This window comes from Papio anubis, chromosome 8 (genome assembly GCF_008728515.1).
Source record: "Papio anubis isolate 15944 chromosome 8, Panubis1.0, whole genome shotgun sequence".
NCBI classification, from domain to species: domain Eukaryota; kingdom Metazoa; phylum Chordata; class Mammalia; order Primates; family Cercopithecidae; genus Papio; species Papio anubis.
In genome coordinates this window covers 119018881-119042889 of record NC_044983.1, presented here as the reverse complement: position 1 = coordinate 119042889, position 24009 = coordinate 119018881, and the positions used below count along the sequence as shown (strand labels likewise).

At 45.9% G+C, this 24009-nt stretch overlaps 1 protein-coding gene across 3 annotated transcripts in view; it reads left to right on the top strand.

Moving 5' to 3' along the window:
* Positions 1 to 24009, top strand: part of ANXA13 (annexin A13) — a 58092-nt gene that overhangs the window by 27386 nt on the left and 6697 nt on the right. For all 3 annotated transcript variants that reach the window (XM_003903135.3, XM_003903136.3, XM_009213546.4), the window contains 7 exons: positions 7956 to 8050; positions 12619 to 12789; positions 15448 to 15481; positions 15588 to 15667; positions 17387 to 17455; positions 17882 to 17983; positions 22268 to 22343. In XM_003903135.3, coding sequence (XP_003903184.1) covers positions 7956 to 8050; positions 12619 to 12789; positions 15448 to 15481; positions 15588 to 15667; positions 17387 to 17455; positions 17882 to 17983; positions 22268 to 22343 — 627 coding nt within the window. The remainder of the gene's footprint in view (positions 1 to 7955; positions 8051 to 12618; positions 12790 to 15447; positions 15482 to 15587; positions 15668 to 17386; positions 17456 to 17881; positions 17984 to 22267; positions 22344 to 24009) is intronic.

The following is a 24009-nucleotide window of genomic DNA, read 5'->3' as shown; positions in this document are numbered from 1 at the left end:
TCACATAAATAGAATCATACATTATGTGGCTTCTTTTACTTGGCATAATGTTTTACAAAAACAAGTGATGGGTTTTTTACGTAGAAGTAGATTAGTAGAGATTTACTTTCCTAGAATGGGTGTCATGGTAGAATAAATATGGGCACAAATTTATTGTATGGCTCCAGAGGAATAAAACTTGGATCTATGGTAGAAGTTCCAAGGAGACATATTTTGCTTTAATATAAGAAACTTGGCTGGGCGCAGTGGCTCACACCTGTAATTACACACCTGTAATCTCAGTACTTTGGGAGGCCAAGGTAGGCGGATCACCTGAGATCAGGAGTTTGAGACCAGCCTGGCCAACATGGTGAAACCCTGTCTCTACTAAAAATATAAAAATTGGCAAGGTATGGTGGTGCACACCTGTAGTCCCAGCTACTTGGGAGGCTGAAGCAGGAGAATCGCTTGAACCTGGGAGGGGGAGATTGCAATGAGCTGAGATGGCACCACTGTACTCTAGCCTGGGTGACAAGGTGAGACACAATCTCAAATATATATATACACACACACACACACACACATATACACACATATATATGTATATACACACACACATACATATATGAAACTTATCTAGCCATAGAATAGTTGCCTTGCCCGAGAAATGTTGAGAAGTCTGTAGGAGTTGGGATTGGGAAGATCTGGTAGGAAAGTAGTACAAGGGATGGCTACTTATTAAAACCCTACATATTATGTCTAGTGTTCCATTATTGGAACACTAAGCATATGGGAGTTATTTATATCCTACTGCTCAAGGTCATTGCCGAGGTCTGATTGCAAAAATTCAAAAAACTGCAACCTCAGGCATAAATAGGTTAAGAATTCTTGAATAAATCAGAGCTAGAGAATGGGGGGAGGAAGAGAAAGAAGGAGGGAGAAAAAGAAAGAAGATAGGGAGAGAGGAGAGAGAGAGAAGAGAGAGGGAGGGAGAGAGTGAAGGAGAGAAAGAAGAGAAGGAGGAAGAGAGAGAAAGAAGAAAGAAGAGAGAGGAAGAGAGGAAGGGAGGGAGAGTGAATGTGCAACCTGTGTTCTCATCTACAAAATGAGGTTAACAATGTCTCCTCACATGGAGACGGATAAAGGAGGCATTGCAGAGCCCAGCACCTCATTGGCCCTCATTGTATGTGGATAGCCTCCTTTGGAACAATATGCTGGGATCCAAAATCTGCACAAAGCCAGTAAGATCAGTATGAGCGTTGAGTAGTCACATCCTTGTTCTCCATCACCGAGGGTGAACTGGGTTGAATGGGGGCTCCCCAAAAATATATGCCCCCAGAACCTGTAAACATGACTGTTTGGAAAAAGGGTCTTTGCAGATAGAATTAAGTTAAGGATCCTGAGATGAGATTATCCTGAATTACCTGGGTGAGCTCTAAATCTAATGACAAGTGTCCTTAGGAGAGACAGAGGAGGAGACACACAGAGAAGGCCATGGGCAGATGGAGACAGAGACTAGAGAGATACGGCCACAAACCCGAGAATGCTAAGGGTTCCTGGCAGAAGCCAGGAGGGGCAAAATCAGACTCTGCCCCAGGGCTGCTGGAGGGACTGTGGGCCTGCCGATGCCAGAATTTCAGACTTCCCCCCTCCAGAGCTGTGCGGGAATAGGCTGCTGTTGTTTTAAGCCACCAAGTTTGTGGTCATTGAATCAGCAGCCTCCCCTCCGGACACTGAGACAGTGGACAAGTGGGAAGCAGTGACTTGCTCAGGCAGGCAGGACTGTGCCCATTCATTACTTCGTCTGTCTTCCCTGCACTCCCATTTCCAAAGGAGAAATGAGGGACGGTGCGGCCCAGCAGAGCTAGCAGAAGAGGGTGACCCTCCAGCACCAGAGTGGGGGCTGCAGCCTCCTGGGCCCAGCGAGGCAGGCTGGGCTGGCACTGGAGCCCAAGGGAAAGCTGAGCCTCCACCACAGCCCTGATCACTGTTCTGCCACACGGGCCCGGGGCCTTCCCACCCTGTCTGGAGCCCCCTTCCTGCTGAAATGTGACTCGGTATCTTCCCAGAAAATTTCTGGGAAAAGCAAAACCAAGGAGGCCCGGAGGCACTTCCTGAGGCTGATTATTGCCCCGGCTTTGACCTCTGCTGTGAAATTACAGTGTCCAGTGTGTGGCTCCTTCTTTTCTCATTTTTAAAAAAGCCTTTCCCAGAACCACTGGGGACTGGCCCTGGTGCCTCAAACCATTGTAAGTATTTACAGGAAATCATTCAGCAGCACTGCTTATATGATACACATATTGTGAAATGTAAAGTGAGGTCATTGCTCAGTGACTGGGTAGTAGAAACACCCCCCGGATCAACCTGAGACTGGACTCAAAGGACTCGGGGGAAATCCAGTGTTGTTTTCATGGCCTTCCCCGACCTCCAGGTTGTTGCTGGGCCATCTCAGGACTGTTTTGCAATCTGGTTTCTCGCCTTTTTTTTTTTTTAACTTTAAAATTTCATAGACTTGTATTAGTTTTTTTAATTATTATTATACTTTAAGTTCTGGGATACATGTGCAGAACGTTTAGGTTTGTTATGTAAGTATACATGTGCCATAGTGGTTTGCTGCACCCATCAACCCATCATCTATATTAGGTATTTCTCCTAATGCTCTCCCTCCCCTAGACCCCGACCCCCTGACAGGCCCTGGTGTATGATGTTCCCCTCCTGGTGTCCATGTGTTCTCATTGTTCAACTCCCACTTATGAGTGAGAACATGCAGTGTTTGATTTTCTGTTCATGTGTTAGTTTTCTGAGAATGATGGTTTCCAGCTTCATCTATGTCCCTGCAAAGGGCATGAACTCATTCTTTTTTATGGCTGCATAGTATTTCATGGTGTATATGTGCCACATTTTCTTTATCCAGTCTATCATTGATGGGCATTTGGGTTGGTCTGTCTTTTTTTTTAAACCTTTCCCAGAAAGAACAGCTAAAAAACACTATTATTATTATTATTATTATTATTTTTTCCGAGACAGAGTCTCGCTCTGTCGCCTAGGCTGGAGTGTGGCACAGTCTCGGCTCACTGCAAGTTCCACCTCCCGGGTTCACACCATTCTTCTGTCTCAGCCTCCCAAGTAGCTGGGACTACAGGTGTGGGCCACCAAGCCTGGCTAATTTTTTGTATTTTTAGTAGAGACAGGGTTTCACTGTGTTAGCCAGGATGGTCTCGATCTCCTGACCTCGTGATCCACCCGCCTTGGCCTCCCAAAGTGCTGGGATTACAGGCGTGAGCCCCCGCGCCCGGCACTATTATTTTTAATATTAATTTCATTTTCCTGATTATCCAGATGTGGGCTGCATGTGGCATCAGAGTATGGAGGATTTCTATTGGTCCTCACTATGCAGACCCATCTGAGTATCACATACAACTTACACCACTTCAGAGACAAGGTTCTGTCGTGATGACATGCAAACTTCCTCATTCATCCATTCATTCATTCATTCGCATGTGCACACGTTTAAGCATCCGTTCATTCAGCAAGTCATCTGATAAATACTGACAGCCTTCTGTGGGAATACCGTGGTGAACAAAACACTCTGCTCCCGTGGAACTTGCAGTGTGTCCTGGCAGAGACAGGAAGAGCAGGCAGCATGAGAGACACAGAGGGCGAGATGCCTCATCTGTCCAGGAGTGTGCAGGGAGCTGAGACCTGAAGGCGAAGTGGGAGCAGAGGTGAGGATCGGCATGTTCCCGATGGGGGAAAGAGCCCATGCAAAGACCCAGAGGCGAGAAAGGAAGTGTTGTTTGTTCCAGGAGCTGCAAATCATCTACGAGGTGGGTGGAAAGTAGCCTGGGGGAGGACAGGTAGGAGGACGAGACTTTGAGCGGCCAAAAGGCCCCCATAGGCCCCACTGCAGAGTTGAAGCCTCATTCTGCATTTGAGAGGCCTATACTGAAGGGTTTGAAGCAGAGGGGTGAGCAGGCCAATGTACACTTCAGAACGGTTGTTCTGGGGGCAGTGAATGCCAACTGGAAAAAGTGAGAGCAACAGAGGAACCTGCATGTGGGCGGTATCCGTAGTTGTGCTGAGCGATGGGGTGGAGATGAGGATGGAGAGAAACAGGTGCATCTGAGAGGCACTAAGGAGGTGGAATGGAGAGACCTTAGTCTGATTGAATGTGGGGTGAGGGAAAAGGGAGAGCCAGACATGAGCCCCAGCTTCCTGGCAGGCCCAGTACAGTGACTGGGCCTCCTGTGGCCAGAAAGGCTCCTTCTGGGCTTGGCACCTGCCAGGATCCAGGCCTGAGAGGCTGAGGCCCTCGTCTGGGACAGGCGTGGCCTGAATAGAAAGAAAGGGGTAGGTTCGAGAGATATTTACAAGAAAAAGAAATCCCTTTTGAAGTGAGATTTCTGACACTCAAAGGTTTTTTTTTTAAAAAAAAAAAAAAAGATAATAATGTCATAGAATGAGCAATTGGATACCCATGATGGAGGCGAAGCTCTGAAGCTCTGGGAGGAAGTGAAGGAGGACAACGTGAATCCCAGTGTTGAAACCAAGCCAGCACCAGGCAGGGAACTCACTCCTGCTATTTTTGCAAGTGAGCTCCTCCTAGAATTCTGTTTCTCCAATAGGAACGAAACAGCTAAATGTTCCCCGAGCTGTGGAGGTGAAAATACTCTTTGAGGTTAAGTGAATGGTCCAAGGACCCAAAGGTTTGGAACACAGTTGTCACATCAGACCCCTGCTCAGGCCTGTCTTTCTAAGTCCCCTCTCTGTCTTTCCAAAGTGGACTCTGAGGGCTGGTGCTGGCGCGGAGGGAGGATTAAACAGCTCACATTATTTTTTGCCAGGGCTCCCTTTTGTTCTCTTCCCCATCTCCAGCTAGGTTCCCTCCATTCATTTCCCATCCTCATGGCCTAGATTTTTCCTACTCTCAAGCCTTCCATCAAAATGCATCAAAATGCATTTGCACGATCTTGTTCCTTCAGGATCCTGATGGCTCAGCTGGGTGGCAGCCATCATCTAGGTCCACCCACCAACCAGAGCAAGACAGCAGTGAGTGGCACCATAACAGCACACACTGCCATTTAGTGGCCACTCCCTAGAGCCCAGGTGTTGGGCTCAGAATGTCAGTACTGCAGTCTTAGATAATCACTGCAATGATCCTGGAAATATACATGTAAATAGCGTGCTATGCCAAAACAGAGGAAGCAGAAACTTAACAAGTGTGGCTGAGATTAGGTGAGTAAGCCTTGGGCTGCTGTGTGCAGAGATGGATCTAGAAGAGAAGCATGACACCAAACTGCAGGAAGTCTCAACGCCACCGTAAGGGATTCTGATGTCATTATAGGAGTCAAGAGGAATCATTAAAGGTATTTAAAGCATGGTGTGAAATGAATACATGTGAGCTTCCCAGGGTGGACTGCAGAGATCAGAGCCTGGTGTCGGGGTGGGGGCTAAAAACACTTAGGGCCTATTAGGCAGTGACAGGAGGAATGAAGAAAAGGAACAGGTGAAAGAGTTGTCTCATAGGTGAGACAGGCAGGACTTGGTAATATTTGAGAGTAAAAAAGACAGGTGGGCCCTCAAAGGTGACTTTGGATTTTCTCTAATCCAGGTGATGCCATGTGCTGAGACAAAGGAACAGGATGGGGAATGGATTTAAGGATAGACAAAATGAGTTCAGTTTAAGCTACAGCGGAAGTTGAAATGCCTTGGGAGATCTGTACGAAGCTGGCTACAGGCAGCTGGAAATAAGATCTGAACTCAGAGGAGAGATTAGGGCTAGAGGCGCTGATCTTGGAGTCATCAGTAAAAGGGCGAGAGTCGCCTGGGAAAGGAGTGACTCCATTAGAGAGGAGAACTGAAAACCGAGTTTAAAAAGCCAGCAGAAGAATAAAAGTCAATCAAGAACGCTGAGAGGAAGGTGATGGAGAGGAGAAAGGAAGGACTGGGAAAGGAGGTATAAAGTCATCTAGGAAGGTGTTTTACTCAAAGAATTGTCAACCGCAGGCCAGGTGCGGCAACTCATGCCTGTGATCCTAGCACTTTGAGAGGCTGAGGCAGGTGGATCACCAGAGGCCAGGAGTTTGAGACCAGCCTGATCAACTTGGTGAAACCCCATCTCTACTAATAATACAAAAATTAGTCGGGCGTGGTGGTGGGTGCCTATAATCCCAGTTACACGGGAGGCTGAGGCAAGAGAATTATTTGAACCCAGGAGGTGCAGGTTGCAGTGATCATGCCACTGCGCTCTAGTCTGGGTGACATAGCCAGACCCTGTCTCAAAAAAAAAAAAAAAGAACTCCCAACTGCAGAATTCAAATGCTGCAGAACAGTCAGGTACACGCAGGAACCAAGAAGAGGCACTGTGTTGTGCATCAGCTTCCTCATCTGTAAGAGCTTGGACTAGGTAGTCTCTGACGTTTCCTCCAGCTCCCATGATTGCTGACTGCTGTGCCTTGATCCCAGTGAGCTTGATCCCTGGGGTGAGCAATTCATGGAGTCTGGTCCCTGTGCACACCCTGCATGGATGTGAGGCAGTGCCAGGCACGTGGTCATTTACATCCTCTGGTGTCCCGGGTTTCCCACGTGCACTCTCAGGACCACCACAGACTGGACCCACACTTGGATTCTCGCGTTTCATTCTATTGTATATTCTATTTCTATTCTATTGTGTACTATTACCCCCATCTTACAGGTGGGAAAACTGAGACTTAGCAAGACAAATCACTTGCCCAATGTCATGCAGTCAGTACAGGGTGGAGCCATGATTTGAATCCAGCCTGAATAAATCTAATGTGGGGCTTGGTGATAAAACAGTCTTTCTCATTCCCACACTGGAAATACCTGGGTCATCTTTCTGATCCTGGTTTCTGGTTCAAACATGGATATTTCCCCCTTCTTTCTTATTCACTATAGTTTTCAGTACTGATCAAATTGCTGCCATAAGCTTATATTACTTTGAGCATCAGGGGAAAAAAAGCTTTTTAAAAAAAGCATAATTTAAAGGTAATAGGAGTTAAAAGGGGCAACCTCCCTTCATAGTTTCAATCAAGACTTCTCTCCTGAGATTAACAACTGTACGGGTGGGGTTAATATTGTAACAGTTTGAGCCTATATCTTAATCTTGTTCATGCAATTGTAAGCACCCAGAGGCCAAGGAACAGGCCGTCTTTTTCCTCGTTGTTTTTAAACACATTTTTATTGAGATATAATTCATGCACCATATGATTCACCCATTTAAAGTGTTTAATTCAATAGTTTTTATTATACTCACAGATACATGCAACTGCCACCGTAGTCGATTTTAGAACATTTTCATCACTTCAAAAAGTAGCCCTGGACTCCAGCTACCATCCCCCTTGGCAGCCCACCCACCCCAGCCACTAGTATACTTCCAGCCTCTGTATATTCTACTATTCCGGACTTTCATATGAATGGAATTATATAACATGTGATCTGCTATGACTGACTTCTTTCACTTAGCATAACGTTCTCAAGGTTCATCCGTGTTGTAACATCTACCCGTAATTTATTCCTTTTTCTGACCAAATAGCATTCCATTGTGTGGATACTCCACATTTTCTTTATTCATATTCAGGTGATGAACACTGGGGCTGTTCCGTGTTTGAGCTATTATGAGTAATGCTGCTATGAACATTCACATACAAGCGTTGGGTGGATAAATGTTTTCATTTCCCTAGGAATAAAATCAAGGAACTGGCCATACTCGTTCCTCTTTCCACCACAATGCCTAGCACTGTGTGCCATGCACTGTGAGGCCTCAATGGCTATTTGACTAAGTGAGTGAAAAGAATACAGTTTTCAGCACAAGGCATCAAAGCTAAGGGTCCATTGGGTTCATAGATGCCTCTGCCCACCTTTAAACTCTGAGTCCTGGCTTCCTCACCCTGGACTAAAATAAACTTCCATCTTGTTTCTTGTTCACTGTGGCTTTGTTTGTTTCTCCTGCATTTTAGGAACCAATGAAGCAGCCATCATTGAAATCTTATCGGGCAGGACATCAGATGAGAGGCAACAAATCAAGCAAAAGTACAAGACAACGTACGGCAAGGTGATTCCAGGGGTAGTCAGCAAGCGCGCACCCAGCCGTGGCCTCAGCCGTGTCGGCTTCCTCATGTCCCCATGGCCATGCAGATTATCTTTATAGCTTTACTGAGTCAGCCCAGGAGGAAAACTGAAATCACCACTTAAAAGCATTAATGGAGTTCAGAAAAACTGAAATTGCTTTGTTAACTCAATAGCCTGTAAAATCAGTACTCTTAAACTCATTATTTCTTAAATTGACTTCACTTTTCTGTTAAGACCCTAGTGTTTTTTCACTTAATCTGAACTAACTGTACATATGTAGATAGATCAGTAATTTGAAAATCAGTTTCCACAAGTGAGTCTTTATACAGGAATTTTTCATAAGTGATTATTACAGAAAACTACAAAAAAAAAACAAAAAACACCCTCCATTTCATTAAGCTATCAACACCTTTTTTCTTTACATTTTCTTTCTTTTCTTTCATTCTTTTTATTGTTGAAAATAATGTTATATAGAGAAGTCTTCAAGTATGCATTAGGCTTTCTTATTTCTTTATTAATATATAATGAACACAACCTTTTCTTAATGTCATTAGAATTATCATTATGCAAAATGAATATCAATTATTATGCTGTATTCTCATTTGTATTTATCAGACTTTTACCATTTCAATCACTGTATGTATAAATAGATACATAGAAAGATGAAGATGGGTTTTCCTATTTATTTGATATTGAGCAGGTAACAATTGCTTCAGGCCTTGGTCTTTTCATGGATAGAAAGAAGATGACAACTTAGCTCCCTTCTCAGGTTGCTGGGAGAACCAGTCAGAATAATGCCAGTATGTACCAATACAGGAAAGCTATGATAACTATGATTGTTTCCATTTTACAACAACACACATCTAAAAAAAAAGAGAGAGAGAGAACCAGGACCCACATCCAAGTCTCACATCCAAGTCTTCTGACTTCAAAAACAGTATCCATTCCTGGAGGACCCAGTGCCATAAGTAGAGCTATTTGCTCATACACTAGATGGCCCAAATGGCTGTGCTTTTGTGCTTTTTCTGCTTCTCTCCTTACTCTTAGGCTCATCAATGTAATTTTTGATGAAAATAAGTGCATCTTCAGTTCAATTGCATTTAATTGAATGCATGAAGCTGATTTTGTTTTGTTTTGTTTTGTTTTTTTGAGATGGCGTCTCACTCTGTTGCCCAGGCTGGAGTGTAGTGGCGTAATCTTGGTTCACTGCAACCTCTGCCTCCCAGGTTCAAGCGATTCTCCTGCCTCAGCCTCCTGAGTAGCTGGGATTACAGGCACGTGCCACCACACCTGGCTAAGTTTTGTGTTTTTAGTAAAATTTTTCTGTTTTAATTTTGGTTACGCTAGTCTCAAATTCCTGAGACCTCGTGATCTGCCCACATCAGCCTCCCAAAGTGCTAGGATTACAGGCATGAGCCACCGTGCCCGGTCTGAAGGTGAATTTTTATCCCTGTCAACATCCCTAATTCCAGTACCCTCCCAAGACACATTCACCCTACCAATATGAAAAGTCAGGCCAGGCAAGGTGGCTCACACCTGTAATCCCAAGACTTTGGGAGGCCAAGGCAGGAGGATCGCTTGAGCCCAGGAGTTTGAGACGAGTTGAGACCTTCATCTCTACCAAAAGTAAAAAATTAGCTGGGTATGGTGGTACGTGCCTGTAGTCCCTGCTACTCAGGAGGCTGAGGCTGGAGGGTTACGTAAGCCCAAGAAGTTGAGGCCTCAGTGAGCTGTGATTGCACCACTGCACTCCAGCCTGGGTGATAGAGTGAGACCCTGTGGAAAGGAAAGAAAGAAAAGAAAAGAAAAAAAGAGAAAGGGAGGAGGGGAGGAAGGGAAAGAAGGGAAGGAAGGAAAGAAAAAGAAAGAACAAAAGAAAGAGAGAGAGAGAGAAAGAGAGAGAGAGAGGAAGAAGGAAAGAAAGAAAGAAAACTCGGATACAATGCTTCTTAATCTTTAGTCTAAAGAAGAGTAAATGGGTTCAAAGTGAAAGCCTAGGGATCCTGTTAAAACTTAAATGGGCATGTTCTAGCACAAAACTTTGTGATACTTCATTTGCCAATTATTTGCTTACTTTCTGGTTCTCAGCTGTGTTTCAGAGAGCTGAGACTGCCAAAGAGGTGATCTAGAATCCCAACATCATGAAGCTAGAAGATGTTAGATATGATCCAATCTCAGCCCCGTGTCAGTTGACCTCCAAAGAGAATAACCATCCCATGGTAACACAGAGTTAGCAGGAAAACCAGGAGTAGAGCTGAGCTATCCCGAGCCTACTACTCTGTCCAGACAGAATGTAAACACACAAGGATTTGTTGTAATGCCTGTGGCTTGTAAGAGTGGGAAGCTGGGATTTCTCTTCTCTGCAGCTGTATATCATGCCTACCTGGCCTGAAAATATATTTCCAATATTTAGGTGACTCCACACCATAGAGTACTGACCACAGACCTGCCTTCACAAGATGCAGTGTTGGCTGGAGCAGCCACTGTGGGGCAGAGGCATAATATTACAACCCCCTTGTAGGACTGCAGATCCCAGGGCTTTGGACAAAAATATTCCGGGTTTTTCTCCCAGGCCAAAAGCTCAGAGCTTCATTTGAGAAATAGTCTATTTCCCTCCTCTTAGAAAATTTTTTTCAGCATGGGAGATTAATGATAATAAGCGTTTGTTGACCATTTAAAATGTGTCAAGCACTATGCTCAGTATTGACGAGGATTGTCATATTTAATTCTCCGAATAACCCTGCGAGGTCAGTCTTGTACTGACTCCATTTTCTAGAGCTGAAAACTGACAGCTGGTGGAATTAAGTACATTTCCAAGGTCACAAAGCTGCTGTGGCTGTGTTCCTTGCCACCATACCACACTGCTGGGGAGCTGCCCACCCTATGCTATAGTTCGTGTCCTTGAAATGCCAGCTGGCCTATGGGCCTCCAATCTGAGCTATCCTAGGCTGTCGCTCCACGTGAAAGTCTTTGGTTTAAGTTGGGGCATTAACTACTCTAGGTAGGCTAATGCCCATCCTTGACCATTTATCCTGTTAAACCACATTGTCAGAGGGAGGCAGGGAGAAGGTAGTTAGTTCTCTTGTGAAAAGAAGGTGCTCAAAGAAAAGAGGAAGACAAGTGCTTATCAGAATAGCTGCCAGACTGGGGGTCGTGGTGGCTCATGCCTATAATCCCAGCACTTTGGGAGGCTGAGATGGGAGGATCACTTGAGCCTAGGATTGTGAGATTAGCCTGGGCAACATAGCAAAACCCCATCTCTACACAAAAAGTTTTAAAAATTAGCCAAGCATGGCAGTGTGTACCTATAGTCCCAGCTACTTGGGAGGCTGAGATGGGAGGATCATCTGAGCCTGGGAGGTCGAGGCTGCAGTGAGCCATGATTGCACCACTGCACTCCAGCCTGGGTGACAGAGTGAGACCCTGTCTCAAAAACAAACAAAACAAAAAAGATGCCAGTAAGAATTCCATGTACTTCCCCTTCTACACACCTGCGTTCTTCCTCATGTGTGTCCCTTCCAGGATTTAGCGAGATAACTGAAGTGACGATATAGGCCGTCAGTCTTCCCATGATAATCCTCTTTATCCCTGTTGTCCTCTGCAATTGCTAATAGTGCCCCCTTCCAAACTGAAAAGCATCCCGATTTGGATGACAAATTCTCCGGTCCTAGAGATAACAGCCCTGTATTTCAGTCCTTCCTAGCTGAATATTTGGGGAAAATGCTTCATCTTCTCAGGTTCAACAGGTCTTGAGGGTTTTTCAGCGATCTTGAGGACTGGCTGAAAAAGCTCTCTGAGCCCTCAAATGTTCTGCAGATACTGTTGTTATTGTGATGCATCAGCGAGGTCTCCAGCCCTGAGCAGGGAGCTCCTCTTTGCCCGCCCTGGGGGAAGGTGGTTGGGCAGCTGAGAGCAGGTTGCATGTTCTCAGCAGGGTGCATGTTCTCAGCAGGGTGCATGTTCTCAGCAGGTTGCAGGTTCTCAGCAGGTTGCATGTTCTCAGCAGGGTGCATGTTCTCAGCAGGTTGCATGTTCTCAGCAGGGTGCATGTTCTCAGCAGGTTGCAGGTTCTCAGCAGGGTACATGTTCTCAGCAGGTTGCATGTTCTCAGCAGGGTACATGTTCTCAGCAGGTTGCATGTTCTCAGCAGGTTGTAGGTTCTCAGCAGGTTGCAGGTTCTCAGCAGGGTGCAGGTTCTCAGCAGGATGCATGTTCTCAGCAGGTTGCAGGTTCTCAGCAGGTTGCATGTTCTCAGCAGGGTGCAGGTTCTCAGCAGGATGCATGTTCTCAGCAGGTTGCAGGTTCTCAGCAGGGTGCATGTTCTCAGCAGAGTGCATGTTCTCAGCAGGATGCATGTTCTCAGCAGGTTGCAGGTTCTCAGCAGGATGCATGTTCTCAGCAGGGTGCATGTTCTCAGCAGGTTGCAGGTTGGCAGAATTCATGTCCACAGCACCTTTCTTGTCAACCATGAGCACTTGCAATGGTGCAAGCAGACACCTGCCCCTCTCCTCCTGGGCCATTCCCAGCAGGTCTCTCACTGTCTTCCACCAGGAGCTGGAGGAAGTACTCGAGAGTGAGCTGAGTGGAAACTTCAAGAAGACAGCGTTGGCCCTTCTGGACCGCCCCAGCGAGTATGCCGCCCGGCAGCTGCAGAAGGCTATGAAGGGTCTGGGGACAGATGAGTCTGTGCTCATTGAGGTCCTGTGCACGAGGACCAATAAGGTCAGTCCCAGCTGAGCCCACAAGGGAGCATCACACACCCGGTAGAGATGGTTGCAGACCCCAGAAGGGACCCTACGTCCCAGCAAGCTATCCATGGAGTGAGCAGGTGTTTGGGGAGACATATGTGTGCTTGGTCCATGTGGGAGGACATCTCTTCCAGTCTTCCAGAGGTCAGTCTTGGTGTTGCTGCCCCTTGACAGAATAGATCTTTCCAGAAGAGCTGTGTCCAGCGAGTTTCTTCTTTTCTAAACGGATGCTTTTATATGCAGGAGGCACAATTCTACTTTCCCCCACCCAGCCTGACTTTGTGGCTCTTCCGACATGAAAAATCAACAAGCAGCACAAGCATGTCTGTGCCGCTGCCTGGGCCATGGCGGTCAGCTAGCATAGGGTACAAAAGAGACTATAATGAGGAAGAGAGGTGAGCGGTGCTGGGGGATGCCAGTGAACACCTCAGTGGCTGCCAGCACTACCCTTAAGGGTTGTGTGTCCTTCTGTCATCAGACAGAGGGATGTCCCTCGGGCACATGCCACCTTTGCAGGGGCTGAAGAGAGCGTTTGTTGAGGCACAGGGAAGAACTATGTGTCTCTGGCTCCAGAAGCCAGGAGAACCAAGGGACTCATCAAGAGTCAAGAGGGTTCACAAATAATTCATAGGAGAGACCCCTCCCTCTTCAGTAACCATGCATGACAGCAGAATGCGGCAGCCCAGGAAGGAAAATGCCAGAGAAGCCCAACATTCTTGAGGCCTCTCAGCAGGAAATAGAAGCAGAGGTTGGAGCAGACAGCAGGCAAAATGCAAACAATGCCCTGACACAAAAATGGCTGGAGAAGGCCTGGGTGCTGGGCCCCGTTCACGCTGCTCAGCCGCTTTTCCCGAAGTGCCACCAGGGTCCAGGCTACCGCTGCAAACCTTTTCCGGAGCATCCCTGGATTTCTTTTCTCCCCACAAGATAATAAAAATCCTCCATTTCAAGGAGTCAGGTTGCGATGGTGCTTTTGAGGAGGGTTAGCACAGGCTCCCCCAGGAGTGTGAGTTGAGGCCAAGAGGCACACAACTTCCCCCACTCAGCATCTACCCTTCCCAGAAGCACCAAGGTCCCAGCAGGGAGGCAGCCAACGCTAGGGCAGTCAGCACCTGCCTTTGTGAAAAGGTTAATTTTAATAGTATTTTTCAGGCCAGGTACAGTGGCTCATGCCTGTAACCTCAGCACTTTGGGAGGCCAAGGCAGGCGGATCACTTGAGGTCAGGCGGAGTTTGAGACCAGTCTGGTCAACATGATGAAATCTCGTCTCTACTGAAAATACAAAAATTAGCCAGATGTGGTGCTGTGCATCTGTAGTCCCAGCTACTTGAGAGGCTGAGGCAGGAGGATCGCTTGAACCCGGGAGGCAGAGGTTGCAGTGAGCCGAGATTGTGCCACTGCACTCCAGCCTGAGCGACAGAGGGAGACTTCGTCTCAAAAATACATTCATATATATTTTTCTAATCTTATGTGACCATAGCTTTTTCTAAGGTCCTGGCTTCAACCAATAAGCAAGACCTATCTATCAGTCAAATAGATCTGATGGGATGAGAAGAAAAACCTGCAGAGAGCAGGTGCCAGGTTCAGGCAGCTCCTGGTCGTGGATTGGAAGGAGAAAAGGGAGGGAGCTGCACAAGCACAAGTGATCAGCCTCCCCCAGCACCTGGCCTGCCCCTCCCTCCCGCCCAGGAGTGCAGCAGCGAGGCTCCCCACCGCTTTCTCCCCATCACCACCTTCTCCCAATCACCACCCACTGACTTTCATTTTAACCAGCTTGGTCGGGGCTGGGGGTGGGGGCGGGGACGGGGCAGGAAGCCTGCTCTTACATGCTGCTGGTTCAAGTGTAAACTGAGGCAGCTCCTGAGGTGCACCCCTTGGCACTAGACATTGAAATATAAAGCAGTTCCTCCAAGAACACACCCTTGAGAGAAACTAGCACTCCTGCACGCAGCCAGTTTATTACTGAATGAAGCCTTGTTTGAAGAAGAGAAAACTTGGAAATGACCTAAGCATCCGTCAATATGAGGTTGGCTGAGTAAACCACAGCTTATTGTAGCATGGAATATTGTGTGTCCCTTTAAAAAACTCTGGGTGACTATCCACGTACAAGTATAGCTGGATCTCCAGGATATTATTATTGAGAGAAAAACTAAGTCAAAGAATCATAGGTACAGTATTCCACCTGCTAAACACACGACACCTATACAATTCTATCTGTTTTCAGTAGCGCATATATATATATAAATGCAAAAAAAAAAATTTGTGTATCTTTCTGATACGCACTGAACTTCTAACATTGGTTACCTGAGTGGGGGAGAGAGAGTGAGACCAGGTGAGGAGGTGGTGAAAGACAGTGTTAGCCTAGCTGTAAACTTCTCACGTTGAAAGGAGAATGTATGCATTTGTTACTTGTGTGTTTGAGATGTTTGCAGAGAGAGAGGGGCCCGTCACATCCCCAGGGACTCGCTCCAGGCATACGCCCTGGACCTGTAGGGATGACCATCTTAAGAGGAAGTCTTGAAGGCACCCTGTGTCCTGACATGGTCTCACACCTCTTCTCTCTGTATCTCTGTGTCTTTTATTGATTAATCCCTCCTTGGAGTATTGATTTTTTTAAAATTACCTTTCCTAGGAAATCATCGCCATCAAAGAGGACTACCAAAGGCGTAAGTGACATTTCATCCTGGCTTTGAATAAAGTACGTTTCTTTCAAAATACCTCTGGGAAACTAAATCATCTGCTTTCTTCCCACCTTTTTTACTTCCGTCGAAGTATTTGACAGGAGCCTCGAATCCGATGTCAAAGGTGATACAAGTGGAAACCTAAAAAAAATCCTGGTGTCCCTGCTACAGGTGAGAGTAAAGAGGTATCACCTGTTTTATCATCTTAGGAAAGAATCCTTGGCAACATGGCACCATGACGAAAAAGGGTAACGTAGATAAACATTTCTTTCTTATATTAAAAATGTTATCGAGGGATTATCAATACATGCTCCATCAGCCCAGCTCTGGTGAAATTATATTCAATTGGGATTACTTCCATATAAACAATCTGCCTAGTCATTGGCAGTTTACAATCCCTCTTTGTAAATGAATCAGCTCATTAAGCATCACTTTGTCATTTTGCCAATGAGGAAATGTAGGCCATGAGAGGGTGGGTAACCCGCCCAGGTTCGTGCAGCCAGTAGCAAGAACCAGACCATCTGACCCCAAGCAGGGCCACTTCCACAACACAACTCTGCAATTACTCCCAGCATTCACTGGATCCTGGGCCGGTAAGAACTACCACAAGAAACTCAGCCAGGACATCAGGGCTTTCAGAATTGGCCCTGCTGGGACACAGTCCCCCCAGGACCTCTACACAGACACACCTGCATTCTCATGGACACACCCATCTTTACGAGCTCTGTGCATTTTCTCTGTTTCGTTTCTCCCAATGGGATACACTGACAGCAGAGAACAGGAGAGAGAGGCTTCCACCGCAGCAGGAAGGCTGCTTACGTTTTCTCTTGCTGCAGAACAAATCGCCACAAACTTAGCACCTCAAAACAACATAGATCTATCATCTCACAGTTTCCATGCGTTAGGAGTCCAAGTAGTACCTTGGAGATCCAGCTGGGGAATATTTGGGTTCGCTTTGGTCACGTTCTCAACAGGCTGAAATCAAGGTGTTGCCCACGGCTGCCGTCTCATCTGAGGCTCAGAGTCTTCTTCCAAACTCATTAATTGTTGGCAGAATTCATTTCCTTATGGTTGTGTTTGATGTCCCCATTTTCTTGCTGTTGAGCAGAAGCTACTATCAGCTCCTAGAGACCGCCAGCAGCTCCCTTCCACACGGTCCCCCAGGGCAGTGTACCACATGGCTGTTGGTTTCTTTCAGTCCAGCAGCAGCTCATCTCTCTGACTTCTTCCATCTCTGACCTTTTAAGAAGAGCTCACTTGATTGGATCAGGCTGACCAAGGATAATCTCCCTTTTGGTGAGCTCAACTGATTGGAGACCTGAATTATATCTGCAAAATTCCCCTTTGCCATTGAATATAACACAATCACAGGAGCGACATCTCCTCACATTCATAGCTCTCACCCACACTCAAGGGAAGGGGATTACACAAGGATGGGGACCACTGGGTCATCTTAGAATTCTGCCCACCGCAAAGGGCTCAAGTTAGACTTCCATGACCAACTCTCAGGGTTCTTTAGCACTGGTACCTTGAGTGGTGAAATCTGATCTTTTGAAACGAAGAGGACTTGCTTTCCAATGGACTCACCCTAGGGAAAATCAGAGATCGCTCTCAGTCTGCTCAGAGGTCAATGGGGTTTGTGGGTGAGTGTGGTTTCTACAAAAAAAAAAAAAAAAAAAAAAAAAAAGGCAAAACCAAGTGTTACCACAGAAGCTACTCGGTTTATCCATTGTGCCCAAAAGATGGCAGCAAAGAGCGGGTGTTGCCTCCTTGCCAGGCTGACCTGAGCCGAGCTGAGAAAGAACTCACCTCTTTCTCCAGTACTTTGTCTTTTTCTTTTCTGTGGTCAAGCAGGAATGCAAGTTAATAACAATGTGTCAATTTTTCTAGGCTAATCGCAATGAAGGAGATGACGTGGACAAAGATCTAGCTGGTCAGGACGCCAAAGATCTGTATGATGTATGTGTGCAGACATGCCAGTCTCTGCAAATTCTTTTTCTTTAATTTATTAGCATTATTTTCAACAAATGTTTATTTCATGCAAAGAGGAGTTACTTGGGAAATAAGTATGACCTTTAAGAAACAAAGATATGCTTATCTCTTTATAGATCACATATCTAGTGTCCATGAATCTAAATGAATGCTTCCTATTCTTATACTCTGGGGTTGACCACATCAGATCCGTTTTGGAACAAAGAATGGCATAAACAATATAAATAAGTATGTGAAATACATTTGTGGGTTAGAAGCTGAAAGTGCTTAGTCCATTTGACTTCTATTCAATGCATAGTTTATAATTTCCTGTAAGTGAGGCCTGGTCACGGCAATGTATAATCAGTCTTTTCACAAAAGCCTTTTACAAAGTGTTTGTATTTGACCCTTGAGGCAGGGGAAGGCCGCTGGGGCACTGATGAGCTTGCCTTCAATGAAGTCTTGGCCAAGAGGAGCTACAAGCAGTTACGAGCCACCTTTCAAGCCTATCAAATTGTAAGTCATAAAGTATTAGGGCAAAAGAGTTCACTCTGAAAGTGTCTTAAGTTATTTCCAAAAGAAGCCAAGATCTGCAATAAGGAATTGGGAATTGGGGATCTTTTACAACAGTGGTTCTCAATTGGAGGCGATTTTCCTACCCAGGGAATATGTGGTAATGTCTAGAATTATTTGGAGTTGTCACAGTTGGGGGTGGTGGTCCTGGCATCGAGTGAACAGAGGCCTGGGATGCTGCTAAACAGCCTGCAGTGCACAGGACAGCCCACCACAAAGAATCATCCAGACCCAGATGTGTACCCAGGCTGGAAACTGGCTGCACAACAGAGCCCAGGGAAGCAAGTGTCCCATTCAGCGGCAAAGCTTCAGAGTCCAAGAGCCCAGGTGCAAATCCTGGGGCTACCACTGGCAAGTGACCAAATCTCTCCATCCTCTTTTGTAGAACAGGGACCATGAACATCATCTTCACACCCCCAGAGTGATTTTAAGGTTAAATAAGATAAAGACTCAGAATAGTAGCTGGCATGTGGCAAGCATACTAACGTTTGCTATTATTACTCCAGTTTACAGTTGGCTAACAGTGCCCACCATTCTCAAGACAGATATGATGTACCTCAAAGATAGGCTCCTGAAAAGATGCACATACATTGTATTTTAACCCCAGGATAAATTTAAGCCCACAAGGTGAGTTAGTTATTTCAAGGCCCCTTAGCAGTAAGTCCTTCCCTGAAAAGCAGTCTTTACTTGCAAAATGCCTGGAGTGGAATATCAGAATTTTTTTTTTTTTTTTGGCATCCTATTTTATATGTGTAGAGGCCTTTTACCTATTCAAAGCACTTCTATGTTCTGTGTCTCACTCAATTTCACAACAACACCATAACTATAATGTAGGCTGAACAGCTATTGTGACCCACAACTGCTGGACAAGGAAAGTCTGTTGAGTGAGGCACCATCTGTAACTTATCAGGACCACACAGCAAGTCGGTAGCAGAGAGTGGATGAGAACTCCAAGATTCCCCGACCTGAGCTCCTACCTCAGCTGAAGCTGGCTGCTCCTCATTCCAAATAGCATTTCCTATGTGTTGCCAGCAGATAAAAAGACAATAAAGCTTTGGAATTTTGTCATGACTGTATATAAACCTTTAGGGCCCGCTCCTTTCAAAACGTGCCCAGAGTCATGATCAAAGACAGCCAACCCTGCACTCCCCGGGTCTCTGTTCCTGAAGCTGTGTAGCCTCTGAGCTGGAGGACTTCTCTGTGTCTGTGACCGAGATCCTCTTCCCACACTACGGGGTCCACAGATGGAGTTTCTGGGTGCATGCATGTATATGTGTGTGTGTGTGTGTGTGTATGACTCTCTACCTGAAAGTACAGTCTCCAGGCTAATATCTCAAAGTTGATCCTGAAACAGCAGCATCAGCATCACTTGAGAATTTGTTTTAATTGAGAATTCTCAGTCCCCACCAGACCTACTGAATCAGCTTCCCCGGGGCTGGGGTCTGACCATCTGTGTTACAGCAGGTGTTCCAGGTGATTTGTTTGAATGTATACAGTTTAAGAAGTCAGCTTTAGGCTACAGCCGTATGTCCTTGTGCAAGTTATTAAGGGTTCTGTGCCTCGGTTTCCCAAACTGTAAAATAGGGATAATAGTACCTACTTCATCGGGTTAATAAGGATTAAATGAGTTAACGGAAATAGGCACTTAGTACCTGGCATGCAGTAGGCGTTCAATGAACATTAGCAATTGTCAGGAGTCTCCCTGGGTGAACAAACGGTGCCAAAAATCAGAGCTAAAGCTTACATGTACAATAAGGTAATCTATGGATTTGATGATTATTTACATGAAACCAGCTCTAAAATGCTATCTATTCATCCATTTCAAAAGCCTTGCTCAAGCGTCATTCTTGATATTTATTGCTGATGCTTTTAGAGTTCAGCCTGCTCTTAGACCCTGGTTCTATGAGTTTTCTGATGGCTTCTGACCAAAAGCACAGAGATGCTAGTCTGAGATCACTGGGGTTTCTTATGTAGCATGAGTCATCCTGGCTTAGGGTTGAATTTTAATTTTCAGCACAAAAACTCAAGGTTTTGCCATTTATTTATGCTGTAAGCCTGAGTCTTAACTTCTGACACTCCCAGCAATCCCAGGCCAAGCAACAGAGTTTCCCAAACTGCTGCATCATGCAGGATTACATTACAGTCTCCGATGTTACCAAATATGAAAGACTTATATAGCTATAAAGCCAAAGGAAAGTCCCGAAACAAGGCTCAGCATAAATGGCAGGTACGCATACCCATATCCCACTTTGCTGCCTCCCCACTGTGTGCCTCACGCTTTGCCCCTCCCCTGTACATGTTCCCCATTCCACGCCAGAGGCTTCAGCCCTCTAACTCTATCGTCAGTGTCGGAGCGCAGAGGGCTCTGCTGTCAGCTGCTGTCCATTTGGGGAAACCGATTTTCAAAGAAAGAAATGTCTCCACTGCTCCTCTAATAACCTCCCTGCAGGCATTGCTGCCTGTTTAACTAGAGTCTTAGAGACTTGTTTGGAATCTACCCTCATAATGTATTTTTTCTATTGAGATCAGAAAACCTGCTTCTGTACAAAGAGCCCCTAAGAATCATGTTGCAGTAACTGAAATGAGAAGTATCCAAAGTACAGTCCCAACAGCTTGGGCCAGACCATTGTTTCAGATTGTGTCCCACGGAGATGCCTCAGCAGCTACTAGGAGTGGGGTGGGGCAGGAAGGAGACAGGGCAGTACCTTCTTGTTGTAGTGTGTGAATAGTGCCTCCTGGAGTTGTGCAAGGAAAAAACCCGAGCGGGCAAAACCGTGGTATTGATGCCAATGGCTAGGGAAAGAAGCCCCCCTCCCGCCTCCCAGCACAGCTTTGCTTTCTGCTTTCATCTGTTTTGTAGGTTGAGATTCTACCGAAAATTTAAAATCCTTGTTCTAGCCTGGTATTAACAATAGAAATGGAAAATGGTTTAATGTGAGGATTTTTTAAAGTAAACAAGACCTGTGTGAACAAAATGTTCTCTTGAAGTATGATCTCAGTCTACAGAACAAGAACCTTGTTTCTGGGAAAGGGATACCAGTCCCTTCCAAAATAATGACTCCCACATCAAACCCAAGAAAGACTGGGGGCAGCTAAGGAAGGGACAGTTCCCCTACTCTTCTAATCTGCTTTCTATTGCCACACACCAAGGCCTCCAGATACGCAAACAATGACTAGGAGATCAAGCAACAGGGCTTCATTCAATCTGGACGCAGTTCCTCCCCCGACATATATTGTGCTTACATCACAAAGAACATTTTGTTTACCTGTGTTTTCAAAATAAACCACATAAACTCCACTGATGCATACTCAAAGTCCCCAATTATTTATAGAATCAATTGTGTCATATCCTCAAAAGATAATTTCTAAGGAAGAAGTTTCAGTATTTGTAATGCGTAATTGCATCTCCCCAAACCCAGCAAAGCATTCTCCTTTCTCTTTATGTGCCTGCCCTGAGCTTGGCCCGGGCAGTATTTGTGTTAAGGATAGTCACAATTTACTCTGAACTTCAGCTTCTGTAAATATTTAGAAAGAAACCTAATGTGTAATGCTGTGCAGAGCGATATGTGAGCCAGTGGTGAATATAGGATTATTTGGAATCACCCCAGAGTGAAGACAAGTGGCATTTTGATGTGGTCAGCCGCTCCCCCGCCCCACCCCCCCCCCCCCACCGTTGGCTTCCAGCTCTTGCAGACCCACCCTCTTAGGAACTTTAGATCAAGTTGTTATCATGAACTTCACCATCCCTACTTGTTTCACTCAAACTGTGACTAAGTCCCTGGTGCCAAGACAAGGGAGTGGATGGAGGTGCGTGTCAGATGATCATAACCACAGCCTCCTGGGAAATTGAAACTGGAAAGGGTGAAGAACACATGGGAACTAAACTACACATCAATGTTAAAAAAAAAAATCTATGATTATAGTATACATTAATTGTTTCTCCACTCCCAAATTTTACAGATGAGGAAATTGAGATTGAGGGAGTGGCACTAACTAAGGTCAAATCCATTAGGGGTCAAATCCAGACTGACTCCTCAGCAATGAGAGCCCCCTCTCGAATGGATGGCAAACACCCCGATCCTACAAGGCAAGAGTCGGGATAGGAGTTCCCTAAAGCCACAGGACTAAATCTGGAAAAATTTAGTGCTTTTTGTAGAGGAACAACCCCAAGAGTACCAAGGTCAAAGGCAAACCTGGAATAACAGCTGATTTTGGTTTTCTCTGCAGCTCATTGGCAAAGACATAGAAGAAGCCATTGAAGAAGAAACATCAGGCGATTTGCAGAAGGCCTATTTAACTCTCGGTAAAGTAAAGTTCGGAGAGTTCCCGTCTTAGGTTGGGCTGCCTGGGACCAGACTCAGACAGAGGTTTGTGTGTAGGAAGATTTGAGGGAATAGCTTTTGGGGGTCAACACATCTAAGCAGCACCGAGCAAGAGAGAGAGTGACTGTGATGTAGTTGCAACAGGGGCACTGCTGATCCCACAGAAAGCTCGGAAGCTGGGATGTCCAAAGTGGAGCAAGGGGGCCAGGCTTTTGCACCCCACATCAGCCAGTCATCTAACACTGGCTGTACCAGGGGAGCATGCGCAACTTTGGGCAAGCCAGCTCTCTCCCTTGGAGGGAGATTCCTGGGGAGGGGCTCAGCTGTGAATGACTGCCTTGATCCTGAATAGACATCTGAGTGGCACACCACAGCATCCATTGCAGTCCTGCTGTATTAGTCCGTTTTCATGCTGCTGATAAAGACATACCCAAGACGGGGTAATTTATAAACAAAAAGAAGTTTAATGGACTCACATTAAACTTCCACGTGCCTGGGGAGGCCTCACAATCATGGTGGAAGATGGAAGGCACATCTTACAAGGTGGCAGACAAGGCAGAGTAAGACCCAAGTGAAAGGGGAAACCCCTTATAAAGTCATCAAATCTCGTGAAACTTATTCACTAACGTGAGAACAGTATGAGGGGAAACCACCCGCATGATTGAATTATCTCCCACTGGGTCCCTCCCACAATGTGCAGGAATTGTGGGAGCTATAATTCAAGATGAGATTTGGGTGGGGACACAGCCACAACGTATCACCCACTAACACCAGGGGTCCCTGAGTGCACCTGTCAACAACCTAGGACCGTTATCCAGTTTCAGGCAGCCTGATGGCTCACAGGTTTCCTTTTCCATTTGGTTCCTTTCAGTGTTTTCAAAGAATGAAGTTTGTTTGGAAAGAGAGGGGAGGGAGATCAGATCTTGATCGTGCCAACCAAACCCCAGGACCTCCTCTCCAGGTGTTGCCCAAAGGCAGGAAATAGCAGAGAGATGGGCATGAAGCTGTGTCTGGCAGGCTCCTTCTTTCTTTCTGCAAGCCCTGGAATGAAGGCATTGTCCATTGTCCACACTCCTGTGGTGAGGAATCCAGGGCCCCAACCCAAATGGCAGGAGCAATGGAGAGACCTGTCCTCCGAAGAGGAAGAACCAAATAAGCAGCCCTGGAAGTTAAAAAATGTGCTCCAGTTGCCAAACTCTTTTGTTTGGTTTCTTTGGGGTTTTTTTGAACAATGTCAGCAATTGATTTTTTTTAATCCATCCTTATTTTGCATTCAATGAGCAAGACCTCTGCTGTGATATCCGGAGGCCTAAAAATCCTTGGTGTTACTCATGACCCAGGCTGGGTATATACACGAGCCCTGGTATAAGTGACTGTGCTTAGGGCCTTAAGCCATTTATGCCGGAGGTTGCGATTTTTTGAATTGCAGACATGTGTGAAAAATTCAGACCTTGGCGATGACCTTGAGCAGTAGGATATAAATAACTCCCACATGCTTAGTATTCCAATAATGGAACATTAGGCATAATTAAGAAGAGGCTTGAGTAGATAATGGGATCTACTCACGGCCCAGTTCTGAGGCTCTGCGTCCTTGCTTGTTGTACTTGCAGTGTGAAAATCGGGAAAACAACAGAGTGTAGTCAGAAG